At 45.2% G+C, this 24,143-nt stretch overlaps 2 protein-coding genes and 1 long non-coding RNA gene across 7 annotated transcripts in view; 1 reads left to right on the top strand and 2 right to left on the bottom strand.

Moving 5' to 3' along the window:
• The window catches only part of LOC307206918, a 249,753-nt gene that overhangs the window by 18,193 nt on the left and 207,417 nt on the right, over positions 1-24,143 (top strand). The window lies entirely within an intron of this gene.
• ING4 (inhibitor of growth family member 4) lies at positions 1,745-13,003 on the bottom strand. Of its 5 annotated transcripts, none has more exons than XM_079960190.1 (8): positions 12,865-13,003; positions 11,717-11,788; positions 11,396-11,562; positions 11,087-11,201; positions 8,810-8,915; positions 7,957-8,104; positions 5,093-5,154; positions 1,745-2,481 (listed from the first exon to the last, which is right to left on the bottom strand). In XM_079960190.1, exons 1-8 carry the CDS (start codon positions 12,899-12,901, stop codon positions 2,442-2,444), a joined length of 747 nt encoding a protein of 248 aa, XP_079816316.1. In that variant the 5' UTR covers positions 12,902-13,003; the 3' UTR covers positions 1,745-2,441. The 5 variants fall into 5 exon arrangements, with proteins under 5 accessions (XP_079816316.1, XP_079816314.1, XP_079816315.1 ...); XM_079960188.1 differs by having other exon boundaries at positions 8,810-8,918; positions 12,865-13,002; XM_079960189.1 differs by having other exon boundaries at positions 7,957-8,101; positions 8,810-8,918; positions 12,865-13,002.
• On the bottom strand, positions 14,481-22,442 carry LOC307206892 (transcription factor HES-5-like). Its single transcript, XM_079960367.1, has 4 exons — positions 21,092-22,442; positions 19,986-20,087; positions 17,155-17,233; positions 14,481-15,052 (listed from the first exon to the last, which is right to left on the bottom strand). The coding sequence occupies exons 1-4, from the start codon at positions 21,203-21,205 to the stop codon at positions 14,784-14,786; spliced, it is 564 nt and encodes a 187-aa protein (XP_079816493.1). The 5' UTR covers positions 21,206-22,442; the 3' UTR covers positions 14,481-14,783.

The following is a 24,143-nucleotide window of genomic DNA, read 5'->3' as shown; positions in this document are numbered from 1 at the left end:
GAATGGGAGCAGTTGATGAACATAGAGATGTTCTTCAAGTCTGGTTCATTCAAGTGGGGTTTACGCAGGAGATGCTTGTGGACGTTAATTAATTTGAGGTAGCGCCACTTGTGCATTTTTCTCCTCGGATACCGACATTTCTGTGTCGCCAGCAAGAGAAACTGGGAAAGTTGGAGAAAAAGGACATCGTGGGATGGTGTGGGTGGTTGAGCAGGGACAGGTTTTATCACTGCAGGATTTTTGTTTCCAAGATAGCGCAGTCCACAATTTCCCACACTGAGTTGCTTGCAGGGCATGCTCTTTCCTCCACTAGGGCTCAACATGAACATAGCTCTCTCACGGTGACATGCAAAATGACTGCGGGTGCCTCGCACTGCGCCAACTCCCATGTATACATTTAAAATGGAAATAAGTAGGCGGGTACCAAAATGAAGCAGCACCAGTCCAGATTAAAATGATAATTTAAAGATGGTAGTGAAATGGATGTAAGTATCTATACAAATAGCACTCTCTCTGGCTTTTTGGGTACTCATTGAGACAGTTACCGTATTTTTTCGTGTATAAGACTAGCCCCCCCCCAATAAATAATGGCACAAATTAGGGGGCATCTTATACACGGATACATCTCCCATTTTCTAAAATCTGAGTCCCCCAAAATGGGGGCATCTTATATATGGAAAAATACGGTATATTGTAATATGCCTGTGTTCGTTCTTGCCTCCATTTACTTTGTCCCAACTACAGTAAACCTGAAACGACTTTATTTGGTTATGGCAGCGTTAAGCAGAATAGCTAGAAAACACAAAATGGCAATAAATAAATCCCCCCCAAGAAGAGCACATGAAGCAGAACATGGGCTTTAATAAATTTGTGGGAGTTAACTGGACCATCAACATAAATGAAAGTAGAAACCAGAAAGCAAGTAGCAAGATGGTAGAAAGGCGGCCAGGACAGGAAGTGGAGGAAAAGGCCAATTCAAAGTCACAGTGTTAACCTCTAAGGCCCTACATGGGTTGTGAGATCCAGACCTTGGGGGTAACCTGTTGGGGGCTGCATTGTGGAGCCAGTCAAAAGTGGGCAGGACCAAAGCCAAAATCAGGTGGCGCCATTGCGGACATTTACCTTATGCATCAGGCTCATCCTTATAATCACGAAAAGCACTTTTTCGGCCACGACAGCCCATTGTAAAAATCCCTCTCCTGGGATGTTTGTCTGGTGCCCAATTTATCTTTTAGGTATCTACCAAATACTTAAAAAAATAAAAAACCCAGGTTTTTAAAAGCACTTTTGTGAAGTCTGTCTCCCGTTGCTATAACCAGTTGAATTCCCCATCGTTAATTACAGTATTAGCTTTTTGCATTATTAAAATGCAACTTTTAGAAGACATCAGCAGGCAGCAAAGTTGTACATGCAAGTTTTTAATTTTTGATATTTTATTATGCTTTTATATTTGCTGGAAGCCACCCAGAGTGGCTGGGGCAACTAAGATGGGAGAGGTACAAATAAAATAATAGCAGCAGCAACCGTGCTCCGCCCTTATTTCAGACATTGTGCTATATCAGCATATCGTGATGTTTAGGTGGTGATATATCGCAATATTGAAAACTAGGTATCAGAAACAACCACTGCAGGTAAGACGGGCAAGTTAGAGCTCTTAAGTGCTGAAGATGCCTCTTCTTCTGTCAATGACTTGCCTGCTCTGTGAATCCCACCCCTCTACTCACAACCGAGAATCACTACAAAGTTTGTTGAATTGACTTTATTTAATGCCATATTTTACAACACGGGGTTTCCCCCAATACAAGCACCACCGAGAGAGGAGTGAATTCTGGATGGCCTCCGTTTAAAAATCCACAAAACACTTCATTCAGCAGGCGGGGGGGGGGGGCGCTCCTCCTCACGAAGAAAACGAGACCCATTCCAGTTGGCTCTAAATGGTTCCGCTCCCTTTGAGAAATGGAATGTCGTGGGGGGGGGGGGGGAGGGAGGCATGAGAGACCCATCTTCTTACCCAGCTTACTGAACAAGGGGGTTGACTTAGTTGCCCCTCTTCTGGGACACAAATGAGAAATTTTTGGAGGAAATGTTTCATTTCTTCTGTTATTCAGGTGTCACTCCTTCTTCCACCAACAAGTCTGGGTTCCTCTGAGCTAATGCAAGCTTTGGAACCTATTCAGGGTAAAAGGTTGTAAGAATGAAAAAGGCTTACTCCATCTTCCCCCTCAAGGGTTGCCGCCACAGAGGAACTGGGAAGCAGTGAGTGTTTCAGTACACGCAGGAACCATCATATGGATAAAAACCATTCACAGGTAGCTCTGCTCACCCAGGATGAGACCCACCCCCTAACTATGAAACCCCAGGAACTGGGAGAAGGGTGCTGAAGCCCAGGAGTAGGGGTGGGTGTTCTGGTAACCACATCTGGACCTCAGAACACGCAGGTTTTATTTCTTCTTCCTCTCCTGGGAGCAGCGAGGGCAGAACCTGTAGCAGGGAGACAAGGCAAAAGCAGTAATCACAAGACAAATGGTGTCTGAGAATGAAAAGGCATCTAGAATTGCGCATTAAGAAATTCCCAATTCTGCAAGCAGAAAAGAAAAGAAAGCAATATAATAGGCGCTATGCAAACTTGAGTAAATTTGTATACAAAAACTGCATTACCAGGAGGCAGGGTAGGAAAACCATTTGGATTCTGTGTGCCACTAAAAGTAGGAGAGGGTACAATCCACCATGCATTTATTCAGATGCTCCTGTTACTTTAAGGCAGTGCTTCCCAAACTTGGCCCTCCAGCTGTTTTTGGACTACAATTCCCATCACCCCCAGCTAGCAGTACCAGTGGTAAGGGATGATGGGAATTGTAGTAAGTTGGGGGGAAAACATTGCTTTAAGGAAAGCCAGTGAAAGAAAACTTTCCAGTAGAGCATAATTTATATTAATTAGTGACGGCATCTGGATTTTTCATCTCAGATTTTTCATCTTGTCATAGGATGGCCCTATTCATACATTTCCTTCAATGCTGTGCCTAGGTTTCAAAAATATGTAAAGGTGTTTTTTAGAATTTGGATTTCAGCAGTCTGCCAGGACTGCATGGAGCATTTGGAAGAAAATGGTTTTTCCACAAAAGATAAGTACAACTAAAGGTTGGGGATGGTGCCTCTTTTCAACAAAAACAACCCTCTCTCTGGTTCTGAGCTTTTGCAAGTCACTGCATATAATCTTTTAAAGCATTTGTGTTGCCAGAAAAGTCCAATATACATTTCCCCCCATGTCACAGTGTAATATTCTCAGTTCACCAAGTGAGTTATCCATCAAGTGTGGCACCAGAAAGTGAGACTCCAAAATTCACAATTTGCAGCAATACAAGCATCTAAAGTCCTGACAATATATTGCAGGCAGGCAGCTTGTTTTATTTTTATTTTATTATTACTATGACTACTGTTACAAACATATACAAAGTATCAAAATATCAACATCAAATTATCAACATCCATATAAGAGGCCTAAGTACATGTAACATAGACATGAACAAATATTGAATATATTTTTAAACCCCAATTGCTATGGACAGTGTCAAAACTCCAGTACGCACAAGAAACGCTTGAAAGGTTGGAGAAGTCAGAAGAGTACAGGAACAGTTCTCAGTAGCTGGGGCCATCACACCAGTTGAGTCACCAAGCACACCCCTGCAACTTTCACCCATATACATGAATAGCTGCCATTCACTCCGGGGGGGGGGGGGGTGTAAGGTATAGTATTGGGTTGCAGTGGCAGCAAAACTTAACCTCCAGTTACCGTATTTTTCGCTCTATAAGATGCACTTTTCCCCTCCTAAAAAGTAAGGGAAAATGTGTGTGCATCTTATGGAGCGAATGCAGGCAGGAGGCTCTGGTCAGCGCTCCCTTTAAAGAGCCACATGGAGCATGTGTGCAGCTCTTTGGGGCTTTTCCCCGAGGAGGGAGAAGGGTTGCCCCTGCGGAGGCTTCGTGTGGCTATCCCTGGCTTTTGCTGGAGGTGGGGGAAGGGATAGAGTGTGCGGCTCTGTCCGTTCCCCCACCTCCCAGAAAAGCCCCCAAGAGCTACGCTCCCTTTAAAGAGCACGCGGCTCTTGCAGGAGGAAAGCCAGTAGGCTTGCTTTCGCTGAAGCCAGGAGGCCAAGAGGGATCGGCGCTCACCGATCCCGCTTGCTCTCCTGGCTTCAGAGATAGCGCCGCAAAGCCTCCGGAGCACAGATGGAGGAGCGCTCCCTCTTATCTCAGGACGTTTTGCGTTCCTTTCTTATTTGTTTTCCTCCCCTAAAAACTAGGTGCACCTTATCGTCCGGTGAGTCTAATAGAGCGAAAAATACGCTAGATGCTGGGAGGCTCATATCTTACAAATGAGGATCCTGCAAGGCTTTGTACCCCCAACCAGTGAACCCTGCAATGCAGTCTTCTACCTGTGTATTTTGCTAGTCTTTCCTAATGAGCACCTAAAGACTCTTCAGAAAACGGCAATCTTTCCTCAAGCTCCAAACGTTCAGTGCTCCGATTCCCTCAGAGCACAGTGGGGGCTGGGTACAGAGATTTTATAAGGCACTATACCAGGGATCAGCAAATGTTTTCAGCAGGGAGCCAGTCCACTGTCCCTTAGACCTTGTGGGGGCCGGTCTCTCTCTCTCTCTCTCTCTCTCTCTCTCTCTCTCTCTCTCTCTCTCATTCTCTCTCTCTCTATATATAATTTTTTTTTTGGGGGGGAGAACAAATAACCCAGAGATGCATTTTAAATAAAAGCACACATTCTACTCATGTAAAAACACGCTGATTGGGCCGGATCTGGCAACCGGGCCTCAGTTTGCCTACCCATGCGCTATACAGTGGAACCTTGAGTTGTGGACACAATCCGTCCCGGAGGCACACCCGCAACTTGAAGAGTTCACATCCAGAAGTGCCGTGTTTGTGCGTGGCGCGATTTAGCGCTTCTGTGCATGCGCGAGCGGTGAAACCCAGAAGTAACCCGTTCCGGTAGTTCCGGGTTGTTGCGGACATAACACGAAAAGGTGCAACATGAAGCAGACGCAACACGAGGTACGACTGTAGAAAGCAAATAGTCACTTACCATTTCCCTCTTGGCTTTGTTGTTAAGCCCACACAAGCGAAATGGAACCATTCAATGGAGCACTGGCGAAAGGTATAGAGAACAAAAGCTTAAAGTTAGTGACCCCTCGTCTCTTCTCCATGTTAGAACTGTTTGGGGTTTCTCAGAGCCTCGCTTTCAAGCCCTTTCCTTCCCTCTTATGGTTTGCCATCACTGTCTTTGTAAAGGATCAGTACGTAATTCTACTCCATAATGAACAATCCCTTCTCCCTTGCTCCTGGCTCTCCCAAAGCTTCTTAACCATCCATCTATCTATCTCTATGGGGCTCATCTGCCCCTGTACTCTGAAGCTATGTTACACACACACACCCCATTAGAAATACACACACAAGTGGAATGGTCCCTGCTGAAGAATCCGTCAACCAGTTCAGCGAGTGCAGCTTCTATGTCCTAACAAAGAACTGATATTGTCTCAGCGAGGCCATTTAGCCAATTGCAAGCAACCATCTTTGCTGCGAGTCCTGCAAAGCACTCTTGGGGTGGAGTATTATTTAGGTGTTGTTGTTTTTTGGTTGGGGGTCAAGATTTTATTTTGGTGATGTATAAATTTTGCTGTTATTGGGGGGAGGGGTTGTATCTTTATTGTTAAACCTTATGATTTATTTGGGGATTGTTTATTTTTCTGTATGCTTACAGAGATACTTTTATTTATGCTCATGACTACTTTTGTTATATTGCTGTAATTATGTACACAGCTTTCATGTTGCAAGCTTTCTTCAGCATAGTTAACTTTGGAAAGGCAGCATGCAAATGATGATGATTCAAATAAGGCCACAACAACGTCCTGAGTTTTAAACTGTATAGTTGTGTAATTTTAAAATTTGAATTGAATTTTAATATTTTATCTGTTAAGGGGTGTTGTATGTATTCTGTACATTTGCATGCAAATAACTGGTGTTTTAATTCAGTTTAATAATTTTCTCTGATACTCTACACAAATTGCAAAGGCCAGTAGCTAACACAACTAAATACATATCTACCTGAAGAACTGATGAGTTCTGTGCAGACACATCTTGCTGGGAATGTAGACTGAAGAATTAAAGCTATACATCAATCCTGCTCACTTACACAAAAGCCTTAACGCACAAGCTCATTTGGACTTACAGTGGTGCCCCGCAAGACGAACGCCTCGCAAGACGGAAAACCCGCTAGACGAAAGGGTTTTCCGTTTTGGAGGCGCTTCACAAAACGAATTTCCCTATGGGCTTGCTTCGCAAGACAAAAATGTCTTGCGAGTTCCTGCGGGTTTTTTCCCCTCCCCCCCCCTTTTCCTAAGCCGCTTATCAGCTGATCCGCTGATAAGCCGCTTAACAGCTGATCGCTAAAAGCCGCTAAACCGCTAATAGCGCTAATCCGCTAAGCTGTCAATGGGCTTGCTTCGCAAGACGAAAAAACCGCTATACGAAGAGCCTCACAGAATGGATTAATTTCGTCTTGCAAGGCACCACTGTATTTTTTAAAACTGATTAGTAGATGAAGACCCAGGAAATATGTGGAAATAAATGAATATTAAAAGAGGAAAATATTTGGAAGGCTGGAAGTAGGTCTGTTATCACCAAATGGCTGTCTTTGATAAATTAAGACACAAAACTCAAATGGAGACAAGGGCAGGGCTCCGATCCAGTATCCTCGTCTTGGATTCTTCTCCTACACATATGCAATCTTTCACTGAGCAGATGGAACCTGTGAACCCATAGCTTCTCAATTTTGGGGTGTGAGTGCTTCAAAGTTTGGGAAGTATAACACAGAGAACACTGCTGGGGATGGCTCAGAGAGCAAGTGCCTCGGTGTTTCAAGGGACACTGCAGCTGCAAAGCCTAAAGGAACACTGTCGGGTTGGGCAGTGACGGCAGGTGCCAGGTCATTAGAAGCCATTTCCACTTAGTGCTCCCTCCATTTGCAACTCCTTTAGAGGGGGAAGGAGGGGAGCTGAAGGACTGGCTGAAGAAGCGCTAAGAAATGCAGAGATAATGTGGCCACATTCCAGGAAAACTTTTTTATAGAAAGAGGCAAGTGAGGCACATTCTGCTGCTCAGACATGATGCACTCCTTATCCTCTATGCCAGTGTTTCCCAACCTTGGGTCTCCAGCTGTTTTTGGACTACAACTCCCATCGTCCCTAGCTAGCACGACCAGTAGTCAGGAATGATGGGAACTGTAGTCTGAAAACAGCTGGAGACACCAGGTTGGGAAACACTGTTCTATGCAGTGGCAAGGGAGAACCTTCAGCTGAAACTGCACTATTGCATGAGGCCTGGCAAGAGTCCGGAGGGAAAGAATACATAAACACACAGTAGACAACTGCCCCATATCCATAGCTTTTTCCTAGGCATTCGCTTCTTAAAAAAGAAGAAACAAGGCAAGGTGAACAGCAAGCCAAAGGGTGGTTTGCTAATTTAGGAAACTTTTATATTTTAAACAGTGTTGCCAATCTGTACTAAGGTCATAAACAAAAATACAGTGGTACCTCAGGTTAAGTACTTAATTCGTTCCGGAGGTCCGTTCTTAACCTGAAACTGTTCTTAACCTGACCTGAAGCACCCCCTACCTAATGGGGCCTCCTGCTGCTGCCGGAGCACGATTTCTGTTCTCATCCTGAAGCAAAGTTCTTAACCTGAGGTAATATTTCTGGGTTAGTGGAGTCTGTAACCTGAAGCATATGTAACCTGAAGCGTATGTAACCTGAGGTACCACTGTATTCTAGTTTCAGAATCCTGACTTCCACAATGGTGTCACGAGGCCCTTTAGATTCCCACATCTGCAGCTGTTCACATTGCCCCAGAGCTGAGCCCCCCACACCCTCAACTCCCAAGAGAGTCTCTTACATCAGGGTTGTCACAACCAATCATCTCCCCATAGGAGACTTGGTGGCAGAGGCAGTAGGTGGGCTCATTGGGGTCCACAGGCATGTCCAGCACATCAGAGGGGTGAACATTTCCAAAGGTAACCGAAGGCATCCCATACTCTGTGCTGCTTCAGGACGGAAAACAGAGTTAGTAAGTCATCAGTGGAGACTTCTCTTAGACCCCTGCAATCAAAAAACGTTCCCTTCACCCCCCACCTCTCTCTGGAATAAACTAGGTAAAAGGTAAAGGACCCCTAGGCAGTTAAGTCCAGTCAAAGGTGACTATGGGATTGCGGCGGTCGTCTCACTTTCAGGCCAAGGGAGCCAGCGTTTGTCCACAGACAGCTTTCTGGGTCATGTGGCAATAATGACTAAACTGCTTCTGGCGCAATGAAATACCGTGACGGAAGCTAGAGCACACGGAAACGCCATTTACCTTCCCGCCACAGCGGTACCTATTTATCTACTTGCACTGGTGTACTTTCGAACTGCTAGGTTGGCAGGAGCTGGAACAGAGCAACGGGAGCTCACTCCATCATGGGGATTTGAACCACCAACCTTCTGATCAGCAAGCCCAAGAGGCTCAGTGGTTTAGACCATAGCGCCACCCATGTCCCTTGGAATCAACTACCTTAAGGAATAAAGAACTTGCCAGCTTGGCACTTCTCACAATCCTCACCAGTAGGAAAATTGACCACCTAGTCTGCCAGAGTTTCTGGGCACAACGACGACCATGGATGGTGCTAGAATGGAGTAGAGCTGACATTGGGCGAGACTGGTAACATCTACTAACTCAGATCACTGCCTTCTGCCTGTCCCCTCTTCCCACTCACGTGCGGACTAGTTTCAGCTTCTTTTGGGCTGTCTTTGGCGCTTCCTCGTCAGAATTCTTCCCCTTGGAGCGAGCACGGGCTGCTTTCTTCTCTTTCTGGACCCGGCCTTCTGTGCGCACAACACGGACAAAGGGGGGCAAATCAAGAATCAAGTACCTCTCTTTGGGACAAACAGAGCTTATTTGGCCTACTAGCATGCTTTCAAATCTCTGTAGAAAAAAACAATTTGGAGCTCTATAAATCTCTCCCCCTCCCCGCAATGGAACACAGCATTAGCAATCTGAATAAATTAAGCCAAATGTGAATCTCACTGCACACAAAAAAGCCAGCTGGATCAGCTTACAGAGCCACCTAACCCAGATGCCTTCAGGAAACCCACAGGCAGAGCCTGGCATGAAAAGAACAGCCATTTCCCACTGCTGCTTAGTAGCTGGTATTAAATGGTATACTAGTCATCCCTCGCAAAAACTCCTAATGTGGAAATTGGTGTTTTCACTGCTACTACACTGAGTCCATGCTTTCATTGCACTATCCACCATGGTCTTAAGAGCCGTTTCCAGGTTAGTCACAACTAGTTATGACTTCATTAGTGTATGTGGCTAAGATTTTCTGCCCCAATGGCCATCATTTTGCGCTAACTTGCAATGAATCTCAAATGGCATTCGTTGTTGCCCAATCTGGAGAGATCCTTTTGGTTTTTAAGTTCTTTAGAACCCATCATTTGGTGTCATCTGTTAGCTTCGCCCTCATGTTCACAAAGGATTTCAGATACGGTAATTTATGAACAAGTCAAACAGTGCAGGTCTCAAAGCAGACCTGTAGAATACCTCACTGCTTCCTTCTATTTTGAAAACTCTTGTTTTACATCTACGCTGTTTTATGTTCTGTACCCAGATACTGTTGCATTAGCGGATAATTCTAAAACGTTGCTACAGCAGGACTTCTGTTTGCAGAAGCTATGTGGATTTTCCCTCAGCATCTTTTGTTTTCATAATGCTATTTTTGCCAATCTGTTTGCGGCGGAATGTACTTTATTTATTTCAGATATTTATATGCCACTTAATAGTCAGAATTTCGCCTGCTACTTACATAACCATAAAACATACATGCAAGGGTTTTTTTTTAAAAAAGGAAGGCTTCCTGCCTGTTATAGCTTCCTTGACTTGAGTAAATCACAATTACAATTTCTCAGGTTCATTTATGCACTTTTTCCTAATCTGTGGGATACATTTAATTGGAGTTTCTATTACAATGCTTTTTAAATAACCTCCTGGCAGTACTTGCTACTTCCTATGTTGGGATAGAGCGGGTCAAGGTGGGAGCAAGGTCTATACAAGCCCAGTATACCTGAAGGAGCGTCTCCACCCTCACTGTCCAGCCCGGACACTGAGGTCCAGCTCTGAGGGCATTCTGGCGGTTCTCTCATTGCGAGAAGTGGGGTTACAGGGAAGCAGGCAGAGGGCCTTCTCGGTAGTCGCGCCTGCCCTAAGGAATGCCCTCCCATCAAATGTCCAGGAAATAAACAACTATCTGACTTTTAAAAGACATTTGATGGCAGCCCTGTACAGGGAAGTTTTTAATGTTCGATGTTTTACTGTGTCTGATGCTTTAATTTGTTGGAAGCCGCCCAGAGTGGCTGGGGCCACCCGGATGATCAGCATATAAATAATAAATTGGTGTCGGCATCTCTTCCTTAACTTCGTTTTAACAAATCCTCTCTTCTTCTTCTTTTTTAGAAGTGTCTTCTTTTAACATCAAATTCTACGTCGACACAACTTTTTGCTTACAAATATGTTCAATTTGATAGCACCCGGTAGGCTTCCCTCCTGGTTGTCTCGTTGACTTCACTGTTCTAAGGCACAGTCACTTACTGTATGAAAATGTCTCTTTGCTGCAGCCTAGATGTACATTTACCCTGCAAATGCAAGTGTACTTCAAGTCACCCATTATGAAATATTTCCCCCCTTGTCTACCAATTAGCATTTCCCCCCACTATGAATTAGGGTGGAGTCAGGTAGCAACTGTGTGGATGGTACCCAATGCGTTCCATCTGCTGATGGAATCAGTCAGAAGAATGGAAGGAAATACTCAGTAATTTTTCCTCTTCCGTATCTCTAGATTTGTTATAAATTCAAAACAGATTTAGGAGGATGCAGTCTTTCTTTCATAGTAACTTGCTCTGAAGACTGAAATTCTACTATCACCATTTCTGGACATCTTTCATTTGCCCCTGTTCCCACCCTCATGTCAGCCACTTCTACAGAAACCAGAACTCACTCTTTTTGCCTTTACTAGATGAGCTGTCATAGTCACTTGACTCTATCTGCTTCTCTTTCAAGTCAGCTTCAAACCGGGCGAGATCCGTGTCCAGTCGCCGGATGTGCTTATCTACCTGCAGACACGGTAAGAGGGGGAGAGCGTTATTTTTGAGAGAATATGTCCCAACCACCAAAAGAGCAAAGACTTATAAAAAGGCAAAGAGAATGGCAGCAGAAAGTAACTGCCCAAAGAGATACAATTCTGCTTGGATGAAGGCTCTTCACAAAGACTGTCCAAAAAGCCCCACCTAATCAGGCCCCCTCGTACCATCTCATATGTCTGCATTGCAAGCTGCACTTTGTCATCGCCAAACTCCTTGCACTTCCCATAGGCCTCTTGGATCTGCTTGAGGAGCCCCAGCTTCTCCTCTGAAGACAACGTCCGTGCATTACTGATATATTCTGTGGCCAGTTTATCAATCTCTGATTTGAGATCTGGAAGCAAAAGTAGGGTGCAGCATTATAACAGAGCACTCTGGCATGACACCAAACATAAAGGGATACGAACACCAGGTTTATTTGTTCTTCAATGTGTGACAAGGAAGACTTACACAGTCAATCTCAATCAGCAGGGGTTTTGCAGACTTACCTTCTGTTCGTTGGTCCAGGTCTCTCATGAGCTGGAAGTTTCTCTGCAGCTCAAAGGGCAAATTCTCAATGCCTAGAGAAAGAGGGCAAGTGTGAGATGGAGAACAAGATCAGCTTGGTGGGGACCTGCCTGTGTTACTTCTTTCCTACACCTTCATTTATACTTTCTTTTACTGTACGCTCAACATTAACTCCATGTTAACTGAATTGTTTCCTAACCAAACATATACTTGAAAAGAAGCTGCAGCCAATTTCGGCTCTTTGACTAGCATACTCATATGATACCCACATTTACCTCAATCATATTTTACATTTGTAGGTGCACACCTTAAAACACATTTTGTTTATTTACTTCACGAGACTTGACCGCGATAAAACATCAAAGCATTTTAAAAAATAACAGAACAATAACATTATCAGTAAAATGATCTTAAACATTCAAAAATGCTTAAAATAAATCATAAGCTAAAAAACAGATTAAAACACATGTCAATACAGTGGTACCTCAGGATGCGAACGGGATCCGTTCCAGAGTCCTGTTCGCATCCTGAAGTGAACGCAACCCACGACTGCGCGTGTTGCGATTCGCCGCTTGCGCACATGCTCGCACACACATATTAACCAACAAAGCACAATACAATGGTTGTTGTGTGTGTGTGTTTTGTAAAGCGGGTGTTTGTGTCCAGCAGTATCTGAGTGCACTGCCATATTTTAACCAGGGCAGAGCCAAACTGTGGATGTGGGGAAGAAGAGGGAGGGGGTGTGGAATTTGCAAACATTATTACATTTAAATTTCACCAATGCCAATATCAAGCAGTTTCTTTCTTCCACCCTTCCTTTGGGGGGGGGGGGGGGAATGAAAAACAGAATGAGGGCTAAACTCAAACAGACAACGCACCCGAAGGGAAGGAACTGGAACCACAGAGCACACTGAAGGATTAAGCCGCAGCGCCCTGTTGAAAAGGAACCAGGGCGAATCCGGGTCGGCTGCTGCCGTAACGTGTGAACTGACCCACACGTAGGAATATGAGGTGCCTCGACCCCCCCCTCCCCCGACTGCGGGCCTTCGGGGCCTCTGCCGCCTCCTGGGAGCCGCCTGCGCCGCCTGCCTGGAGCCGCGTCCCGCCCGAGCCCCGCGCCCGCTCTTACTGTCTAGGTAGTGCTCCAGGTACATCCCCGCCGCCATCTTGGGTTCCAGCCAAGCGCACGGGCTCTTTCCCCTCCCGCCGGCTCCGCCCACCTTGGCTTCGCTTCCGCCCTTAACAGGAGCAGCTTCCTGTTTTCGGCAGAGGCACTTCCGGCCCCTCTAGGCCAGGGCGCTTCCGCTCGCTTCCCAGCTCGCCTCCCCTTAGTCCTCCGCTGCAAAGGGAGGCAGCCATTGGGTTTCTAATAGATCCAAACCACCAGTCCACTTCTTTAGGCCTGTTGCTTGGGGGAAATACATGTCTGGCTGGTGAGCCAGGATCTTGGAGTGTCTCCTTCCCCTCAGTGACAAGCATTTCCAACAACAACTACAAGTTTATGCGAGTTTTATACCAGTTTAACAGGGTGTGGGTCCCCCCCCCCCCCAGAATCCTGGGAATCGTAGTGTTTTCTTTTTTGGGGGGTGAAATATACTCGGAGTCGAGAGTGGATTTCACGCTCTTTATTCAGCTCATAGTGGTGAGGAGGAATCAAAGTTCCCCCACAATATCTGCTTTATATACATTATTTACACAATGGGCTGCATGTGATTGGCTAATTCTGGGATTCTCCTGCAGGCCAATCAGGTTGCGGATTCACTTCCACCTGGAGCTGGATTGGGTGGCTCCTGCGGACCAATCAGACTGCTGCATTCTGAATCCTATTGTTCTAGGACCAATCAGACTGCTGCATTTTGGATCCTATTTAACTCAGTACATAACAGGGGTGGGGCCTGATAATTTTTCGCAAAACTGCAGTTTCAATGGTTCCTAGCAGGAGAAGGAATGGCAGCTAACAGGGTAGATACTGCCTTAAAAATAGCACTGGGTGTAACATGGATTCAGACAAAACAGGAAACACAAGTGCTTCATATCTGCTGTTATTCTGCCCTCTCTGCAATCACTGGCTTGTCCAAACTTTTGTATCCCTCTGTCTGGGAGATACGTACTGGGAACTTGAACGTTTTCTGGGCTTGATGGTGGAAAGCAAAACACTGTATTCCAGTTGCGAATGAAGTGCAGACGATTGGTAAGGCACTGGTGTTCTTCCATATCAATGCCACACCACAAGGCTCCTCCAAAAAAGATGACATTCTTACAGTTTCAGTTATTTAGAGCACATTTGACCCTCTTAGGAGAAGGCCAAGGTAAAAGGTAAAGGTACCCCTGCCCGTACGGGCCAGTCTTGACAGACTCTGGGGTTGTGCGCCCATCTCACTTAAGAGGCCAGGGGCCAGCGCTGTCCGGAGACACTTCCGGGTCACGTGGCCAGCGTGACATCGCTGCTCTGGCCAGAGCCAGAACCAGAGCCAGAGCCGCACACGGAAACGCCGTTTTACCTTCCGGCTGGTAAGCGGTCCCTATTTATCTACTTGCACCCGGAGGTGCTTTCGAACTGCTAGGTTGGCAGGCGCTGGGACCGAGCAGCGGGAGCGCACCCCGCCGCAGGGATTCGAACCGCCGACCTTTCGATCGGCAAGCCCTAGGCGCTGAGGCTTTAACCCACAGCGCCACCTGCGTCCCAGGAGAAGGCCAAACAATATAGTTAATGAAAATTCTTACATCATTCTGTATTTTTGAAGCATTTATTTACAAATAATTTCCCGTTTCTTCAAGTTTTTATATTTAATACAAGTGAACAACACCAATCACAGTGAGATGTAGAACCACAGAAAGCAGCATGGGAAAAACTTATGTACACAGCAGGAAATGGATCATAAGACAAAGTGGACAGAACAAGAAGGACACAAATACTTTCCTCCATGGAGCTTCACAGGGCACACAAAAATTCCTGAAAGTATTCCCCCAAAGCCAAATAAATTAGAGGCTCCAGTACACACAGGAATCTTTCTGCCCTCATTTCCTTATATATAGGTTACAAGAGGTTCAAGTAGACCAGGGTCTCCAGAATACCTGGGACCCTGTTCTGTTCAGGATCCCAGAAGGGACAGACCTTTCAAAACGTCTAAAGCCGGGGGAAGCCAGGCACTTTTCACTCCAGCTGGAGACCTTTCCCAGCTTAGATGCTGGTGGAGAAATTGCCAGTGAAGTCCCAGAGGAAGCATTCAGATACCGCTGTGTCTCTGAAATGAGGAAGGCTTGGACAAGAGAGGCACAGTAGGAGTATCCTATATGAAAGCCCTTGTCCTCTGCCACTGTGGAGAGAAAAAGAACATACAAAGGAGAGATGAAAGGAGAGAGGCAAGTCAAGCATCCATCAAATGTATGCATCTGCATGTCATGAGGAGAAAGCTGTGTGATTTCTTCTAACATAAAAGAGCCTTGTTGGATCAGACGCATAGCCCTTCTCTCTTCAGGGGGGCTCAAGGGTGGTTGCCCTAGGCGCAAAATTGTTACGGGGCGCAAAATTTCAACACCTAGTGCTGCTTTAACGCAGCTGAGCACTTCCATCACTAGGCTCCATTAAAAACGTATTCTCTATGCGAACCAGGAATTGACCTCTCCAGACAATGGAACATCTTGCCTTTTCTTATCTCTGTGGCTGCGGCCTCCTGGGTGACGCGGATAGCGTTAGGCAGTTGGATGTGCATTGCGTACTCCGTCCGTTTCCCTGCCTTCTACCCACCCTACTCCACACAGCCCCAGGTGCTGGCAACCCATGCTACACCACTGGTCTGTTTTCACACTCTTGCTCATGGCCCCCAGCAGCTGGTATTCAGAGGCAGGTGCCTCTGGTTCAGGAGGTACAGAGCATACAGAGCCATCGTGACTAGTCGTTGACAGCCTTATCCTCCATGTTTTTGCCTAACCCCCAATTCAATTTTAAATGGATACAAGTGACACCTTAAACAATGAAAACAGCAGACAGCCTGTCTAAGGTATGGAGATGGGGCAAAAGTGATCATTAAATCAGCAATCAGTTGGGAGGTGAATATGTCAGTGATTCACAGAGTAAAAGTGAAGGAGAAAAAGCCCTTCTGTCAGGCAACAGGGAATCTGATCCCCCTACGGTAGGCTGCCAGGAATAGACAGAGAAGGAGAGTTCTTGCCAATGTATTTTATTCAACATTCACAGAGAGCGGCTTAGAAATGCAACCTCTTGGAGTAATGGCGTTACTCCAAGTAATCTCCACCCCCCTTCTCTCCTCAGTTGTCAACAGCACTGCCCACCTGATGGTGGCCACTTAGAGTCATTTGCCTCTGAGCCCTTTGCTCTCCTACTTTCAATGCTCACCGGGTTCTGGGAGAAGGAGGGTCTGGGATAATAACATGTCAGCCAGTTGCTTTGGCTCTGCCTTCTCCTCCTCTTCTCCCATTATTTCCCAGCTTCTCCCCTCTTCTGCCTCTGAGCTATGACCTCCCGCAAACCACTGTTGTAAATCTATACTGTCTTCCTCTTCTCTGAAAGGTTCAGGCTCCACTGTCCAGTCGCTTTTGATCTTGCCTTTGGGTACACACCCTTGGGTCATGGTGTGCAGCAACTTCTTGACCTTAACTCTTACAGATGAAAGTCTGAATGAAAGTATGTGGGCAATGCCAGCGAAGTATCAGAAACCAGAGAGGATGACTGAAGATTTCAATTAGCCTTGCATAGCTTAACAGAGCCGAATGAGAGAAATTATGCAGATTTGCCCGTTCACATCATTTATACAGACTGCAGAATTCAGCTTGCTTGGCTGCAGACTTTTAATTCTTTTATGCGAAATTCACACAATTGTGATTATAGGCTGTAATGATCTAGGAGCTGAATCCTGCTCCATTTACTTCCTCGCAGGCCCACCTGCAATCCAGATAAAATCTTGTAATATGTGCCTAGTGAACTCAATCCATTCTGTGCAAGTGACTTAAGCGACTCTCTGAGGCACTTCATTTGTTATTATTGTTATAATTATAATTATGGCATTTCTATTCCACCTTTCTTCCAATGAACTCAAAGTGGCATTCGTGACTCTCCCTCAATCCTATGAGGCAGGTTAGGCTGAGAGATGGTGAATGGCCCAAGGTCACCCAGTGAGCTGCATATCTGAGCGGAGATTTGAACACTGTGACTCAGCTACATTAGTCAAAAAAAGTGTTTTGAATGTGTTACAAACATGCAACACCAGATGGCGCTAGGGAGCAAAATATTTTTTTCCCCTTTTGTTATCACGATTTAATTTCTGACTTATTTATAGCGTTTTTTTCCTATGTGTAGATCCACTCCTAGTCTCCACCCTAACCATCACACCCAACTCGCTCCATGTTATCCATCTTCACTATGGCACATTGCAATAAGCCATTCCCACCCACAACTCACCTGCTAGCTGCAATGTTTGAATCCGCTGCACAGTCATTTCTAGAAGAGCTGCCTTGTCCATGCGAGAATTAGGAAGAGGCTTTCGGGAGGGGAAAAAAAGAGGATAACTGGTGACTGGCTTGGAACCAGGCAGAAGCTGGCATTGCAAGAGGAGAAAGAAGAGGATTTGGCATGGACAGGAACTACTCTCAATTGAACAAAGAGAGCTGGTAATTCGAAGAAAATATTATTCAATGAACTTGGAGGGACATCTGCATCACAGATTGAAATCACTTTAAATTTCACAGTCCCCTACAGAAGCACCATGGGAATGGGAATTCCTAATAAGAAGGCAGGGATATCTGATTTAAAACATTCTCAGCACAGCCCATGAAACTACAGCTCTGAAGGTTTTTTGAAGGTAGTTCAATGCACCGTATTTTTCGCTCTATAAGACGCACCAGACCACAAGACGCACCTAGTTTTTGGAGGAGGAAAACAAGAAAAAAAATATTCTGAATCTCAGAAGCCAGAATAGCAAGAGGGATCGCTGTGCAGTGAAAGCAGCAATCCCTCTTGCTGTTCTGGCTTCTGGGATAGCTGCGCAGCCTGCATTCGCTCCATAAGACGCACACACATTTCCCCTTACTTTTTAGGAGGGAAAAAGTGAGTTTTATAGAGCAAAAAATATGGTAAGTTTTCTAGTGTGGTGTCTCAAAAGGGAATGAAATGAGACTATCTTCCTGCAACTCATATTGCATTTTCTGTTACTGGAACTTTTCTCCCAAACTGTCATTTGAATGCTGGGAGAGAGTGTCCTACAGTCCAAGCTTCAAATTTTGAGCCTTTGGGTTTTGCATTTCGCTGCACTGATATCCAGCATGTTACCCAGTGGGATTGGTTGTCTTCAGAATACAAAAAAAAAAAATTAAGATCCTTTTGTGTAGGTGCTGCCTGGCAGGAAGGAATAGGAGGAACCTATATCTACACCACAAACCTCTTTCAGTGCCGTACCAATTTAACTCTCCTGGCTTCCCTAAAAGAATACTTTGCAGTTTGATGAAAGTGCTAAGAATTCTCCCTTACATCCTTAAGCTCGGCTTACAGAACTATACTTCTCAGGGATCCTGAGAGAAAGAGGGAGAGAATATGAAGAAACAAGTTTATTCTGCCACTGAAGACAGTTCGGAAACTCAGCGGAATTCAGCGGCCAGGTTGCTCACCGGAGCATATTACACCGATCCTGGTCTGACTGCATTGGCTACCGATTAGTTTCTGGGCCCAATTTAAAGTACAGTGGTTCCTTGGTTCTCAAATGCCTTGGTTCTCAAACACCTTGGTTCCCAAACACCGAAAACCCAGAAGTAAGTCTTCTGGTTTCCAAACGTTTTTCGGAAGCCGAAAGTCCGATGTGGCTGTCGGCTATTGTTTATGGGGCGCCTGCACCAATCAGCAGCTGCACCTTGGTTTTCAAACATTCCAGAAGTCCGTTTGACAGATTAAGTTTGGCACTTTTGTTTTTGCTATTTATTTTGCGTTTTTGTTTTTTGAGGCTTTTTCGGTTAATTTGTTTTTGGGACTGTGTGGAACCCAGTTCAGCTGCTGATTGATTGTGTGACTGCAGAAATGGATAAAAGCCTCCATCCAAACAATGACAGTGCAGGTAAGAAAAACAATTACTTTAAATTTTTATCATCTACAATACTGGCTAGTTTTATAGTACAACACATTGATTATTGCTTTCATTTTATGGATCAATGGCCTCGTTAGTAAAATTCATGTTAAATTGCTATTTTAGGGGTTGTTTTTAAAAGTCTGGAATGGATTAATCTACTTTGCATTACTTTGTATGGGGAAGCACGCCTTGGTTTTGGAACGCTTTGGTTTTGGAACGGACTTCCGGAAAAGATTAAATTTGAGAACCAAGGTACCACTGTACTGGTTTTGACCTATAAAGCCTTAAACAGCTCAGGACTGCAATACTTCAAGGACTGCCTCTCCCCATATGAACCTATCCAGACCCTGAGATCGCCTTCTGAGGCCCTAATAATAATAATAATAATAATAATAATAATAATAATAATAATAATTTATTTATACCTCGCCCATCTGGCTGAGTTTCCCCAGCCACTCTGGGCAGCTCCCAATCAAGAGTTAAAAACAGTACAGCATTAAATATTAAAAACTTCCCTGAACAGGGCTGCCTTCAGATGTCTTTTAAAGAGAAGATAGCTGCTTATTTCCTTCACATCTGAAGGGAGGGCGTTCCACAGGGCGGGTGCCACTACCGAGAAGGCCCTCTGTCTGGTTCCCTGTAACCTCACTTCTCGCAATGAGGGAACCACCAGAAGGCCCTCAGCGCTGGACCTCAGTGTTGGGGCTGAACGATGGGGGTGGAGACGCTTTCGACGCCTGTCTCTGCCTTCAACGTGTGCCTCCTCCATGAGAGGTCCTGTGGGTGGCAACACAGTGGCTCCCTGTTTGTGAAATGCTCTCCCCAGGGAGGTTTGCCAGGCACCTTCATTATACACCTTTAGGCTCCAGGCAAAAACGTTCCTCTTTAGCCAGACCTTTGGCTGATTGACATCCGATGCCCTTTTTAAATGTGTTGTTTGTTTATTGTGTTGTTTGTTTTATTATGAATTTTGTGTTTTTATCTTCTAATTTTATGTTGCAATAGCCCTGAGACATGCGGGTATAGAGCGGCATACAAATTTAATAAATAATAATAAAGTAAAAAGTTGAAGCTTATCATCTTAGATATATACAGAAGCTTGATGGTGGATGCCCTCTCATCCCCAGTGGGATGTGTTATTATGGGTTATGGGGAGACACCAAACGTGGCTCCTTACCTTGTTACCTGGGCTGGTGCCACCTAGTAAGAGAGCCTTCAGTTGGTTGAGAGACTGGGCAATTCGATTCCTTCGCTTCTTCTCCATTAGCGGTTTGATGATCTGCAGATGAAGAATTCCTGCATCACTAGAGGAATTGACTAGGAAGCTGTTTGTCGTGCTGGGCAAGGACAAAAGGCGGAAGAGAAGAACTGGGGAACAGGGGGAGCAGTTGACCAAAGCTGGCCCAAAACACTGAAGTGCCTGAATCAGAAAATCCAAATAATATCCCCTCTCACTAATTTTTTATTACTTTTTTATTGATTTTCAAAAACAAAACAAAATTAAAGTTAAACTTTAACATTCAACCTTTTTTATCTTTTTATTTACCCTGCGCAATTTCGCACCCGGACTTCCCTCCTTCCCTGCTTTGGTTTTCCCAATTTACATCCATTCCTGCAGATTCTTAATTACATTCTATATACATCACAAGATTTATGTTAGCCCTGCTACAGTTTTTAAACTTCTACAGTTATTTTGTATATACACAACAAATTTACTCCACTCCTCTTCAAACTTTGTCACTTTTTGGTCTCAAATTTTATAACTCATTTTTGCCAATTCAGTATACTCGAATAATTTTGTCTGCCACTCCATTAGGGTTGGTAACTCGGGATTTCCACGTTTGGGCCACAAGAATCCTTGCGGCAGTCGTGGCATACAAGAATAATTTGCAGTCTTCTTTTCTCAATTCATCTCCTATTATCCCGAATAAAAAAGCCTCTCATTTCTTTGGGAATGTATATTTGAAATTTCTTTTCATTTCATTGTATATCACATCCCAAATCCCCTCTCACTAATTAACATGGGTACGCAGTTGGGTGGGAAGTTCCCCCAAGCAATCCCCAACGAAGTAAATGGGAGATGCACAAGATCACAGCCTCGCTCTTTCTCAACTTTTCATTTCAATGGGGATTGCAGTGAATATCCTGCAGAACTGCACCTGTTGGTCAGTTCTGTCTCCCTCCGTCTCTGCCTTCCTTACAACCACGTCAGCCCATACTTAACCCACCTCCAGACCTTTGCCAACACAGCTTCTCTCTCACTCTCTTTCCTTTTGCATGTACCTTTTTGTAGACCAGACGTTTTGGCTGTTCCAGGTGTGGTTTCTTCCAGCTGCATTCCCTGGGTGGCCCTGTCGTCGTCCATGAAGCTTTGCTATCTGCCGCCTCCAGGCTCATCTTGTCTCTCTGAGAATATTTTCAAATTTCCCTCCTTCTGCCCTCCCTTTAATTTATAGGACATCCCCAGCACAGCTGTCACATTGTCTGCAAATCCTATTTACTCGCTCCTCTTTGCCCTCAACAGAGGCAGCCAATGAACAGCTACAGAATCCTATTTGTCTTTCCGAGGTTAGGAGTGTGATGGTCTCTAGGAGGCCGGCCTGCACTCCAATGAACTGCCCAGAAGAGAGCCGGGAGGGAATTTTAAAAGGGGATTTCATTTCAGGCCGGCCAGCTGCTCCTTTTGGGACAGGGTGGGGGAATAAGAAGCATGGAGAGGTTGAATAGAGACTGGGCCAGAGGAGAGGAAGCTATTGAGATGGAAATGAGGGCAACAGAAGGTAGATGTGTTTTGCTGGGTGGTGTGTGTGTGTTGGCAGCTGCGCTTGGGGCGAGAGGGAGACTTTGAAATACCAACACAACTCTGCTCAGGCAGAACAATCAGACCCTCCACTTAGCTTTGTAGGGTTGCCGGGGCAATGCGAGGCAGCCTCCACCTCTCAAACCGGGTTCTTTGTGAAAGGAATAGGCAGCAGAAGAATGTGTCATCACCCCATTCTTTTCCTAAGTAGCAGGCGGTGCGGACAAAACTGTCCAAGAAAAGCAAAACATAAGTTATATGTTTTCTAGAATGATCCAGGATGCCATTGCATGCACAGATCTCTCACCAGCCACAGGCTTGCAGGGATTGCTGGCTGAGAACTTAAAAGAGCTGCTGACTTTGAGAAAAGAGCATTCTGGGCCGGATCAGCCTTTGGTTCGGTTTCAGTACAAGGAGCTATCATCAGGATAATGTTGAAGACAAAGGATCAGCTAGACATAAAATGGAGGCAGAGAGATAGCGGGAGCAACCAAATTCTTCTCTTTCATGATTCATGGCTATGGTGTTATTCAACACCCCTATAAAGCTCTAATATGCAAAATTCAAAAAGATTTGAGCTTCGCATTTAATCTGTAATGCGTGTTCTGGGCATGTGTGTGTGTTTGCACTGTGCATGTGAAATCTTTGGTAAAACAGTGAGGTTCTGAGCTGTTTCCAGAGGAAGAACTGTGAGGGGAGAGAGTCACTGTTGCTCAGCAGATAGGTAATGGCTTTCCTCACCTGCCTTGCCCCATCCTACAGCCCTAGCAGACTTCAGAAGGGAGCTGTTTCCAGAGGAGGAACTGTGAGGGGAGAAGGAGACACTGTTTGACACCAGGGCTGCCAAACCTTCAGCCTGAGGAACCTTCAGAAGGCAGTTGCTGCCACAGGCATTGTGTGTATGTGTATTTCAATGAGCTAAATAGAGTGAAAGATTGTTGTTTTGTTGTTGTTGTTTAGTCGTTTAGTCGTGTCTGACTCTTCGTGACCCCATGGACCAGAGCACGCCAGGCATTCCTGTCTTCCACTGCCTCCTGCAGTTTGGTCAAACTCATGCTGGTAGCTTCGAGAACACTGTCCAACCATCTCATCCTCTGTCATCCCCTTCTCCTTGTGCCCTCCATCTTTCCCAACATCAGGGTCTTTTCCAGGGAGTCTTCTCTTCTCATGAGGTGGCCAAAGTATTGGAGCCTCAGCTTCAGGATCTGTCCTTCCAGTTAGCACTCAGGGCTGATTTCCTTCAGAATGGATAGGTTTGATCTTCTTGCAGTCCATGGGACTCTCAAAAGTCTCTTCCAGCACCATCATTCAAAAGCATCAATTCTTCGGTGATCAGCCTTCTTTATGGTCCAGCTCTCACTTCCATACATCACTACTGGGAAAACCATGGCTTTAACTATACAGACCTTTCTTGGCAAGGTGATGTCTCTGCTTTTTAAGATGCTGTCTAGGTTTGTCATTGCTTTTCTCCTAAGAAGCAGGCGTCTTTTAATTTCGTGACTGCTGTCACCATCTGCAGTGATTATGGAGCCCAAGAAAGTAAAATCTCTCACTGCCTCTATTTCTTCCCCTTCTATTTGCCAGGAGGTGATGGGACCATTGGCCATGATCTTCAATTTTTTGATGTTGAGCTTCAGACCATATTTTGCGCTCTCCTCTTTCACCCTCATGAAAAGATTTCCCACATAGAGATTTCTCAGGAGACAGATAAGGTGATCAGGCACCCCCATTTCTTTAAGAACTTGCCATAGTTTGCTGCGGTTGACAGTCAAAGGCTTTTGCATAGTCAATGAAGCAGAAGTAGATGTCTTTCTGGAATTCTGGAGTGAAGAGATTGTGAAGGCTAAGAGATTGTGACTAGCCCAAGGTCACCAAGTGAGCTTCATGGCTGAGGGGATTCGAACTCTGGTCTCCCAGGTCCTAGTCCCACACCTTAACCATTACGCCATACTGGCTCCCTGGTTGCAAAGGTGCCACCAGCAAGCGTTGTTCTGGTTGTTGTTTGTTGTTGTTGTTTAATCCTTTAGCTGTGTCCGACTCTTCGTGACCCCACGGACCAGAGCACGCCAGGCACTCCGCTGCTTCCCACAGTTTGGTCAAACTCATGTTAGTAGCATTCTGGTTGTTAGGTAGTATTTAATCTCACAGTGGATGTGCTTATGCTGATAAGAGTTGAAAAGAACATATTGTCAGGAACTGGGATGGAATGCTTGCTTCGTGTTCTTTAAAAAAATAAAAATACTGCTTTTACTGAGGTCTAGACATTCATGCTGGGGGAAAAATAATAATATCGCCAGAGTAAGCTCTGTATGCTCCAACATTTCATAGATGAAAACAGGGACGTTCTTGTATACTCTCAGTTTTCATACCAAGAATTTCCGCTTCCCATAGGACCCCTTGTTGAAAGCTGTTCTCCACCTGCTGCACAAAGCATTCATTCAAGATGTAATTTGCTTTTCTATATTGGCTTCTCTGTGTTAGTAACCTGACCACAACAGATTCCCTCTTTTGTCTCCTGCCACAGGAGGTCTTGCT

The sequence above is a fragment of the Podarcis cretensis genome (assembly GCF_951804945.1).
Source record: "Podarcis cretensis genome assembly, chromosome: 17".
Lineage (NCBI taxonomy): Eukaryota > Metazoa > Chordata > Lepidosauria > Squamata > Lacertidae > Podarcis > Podarcis cretensis.
This window is presented reverse-complemented; position numbering and strand designations above follow the sequence as displayed.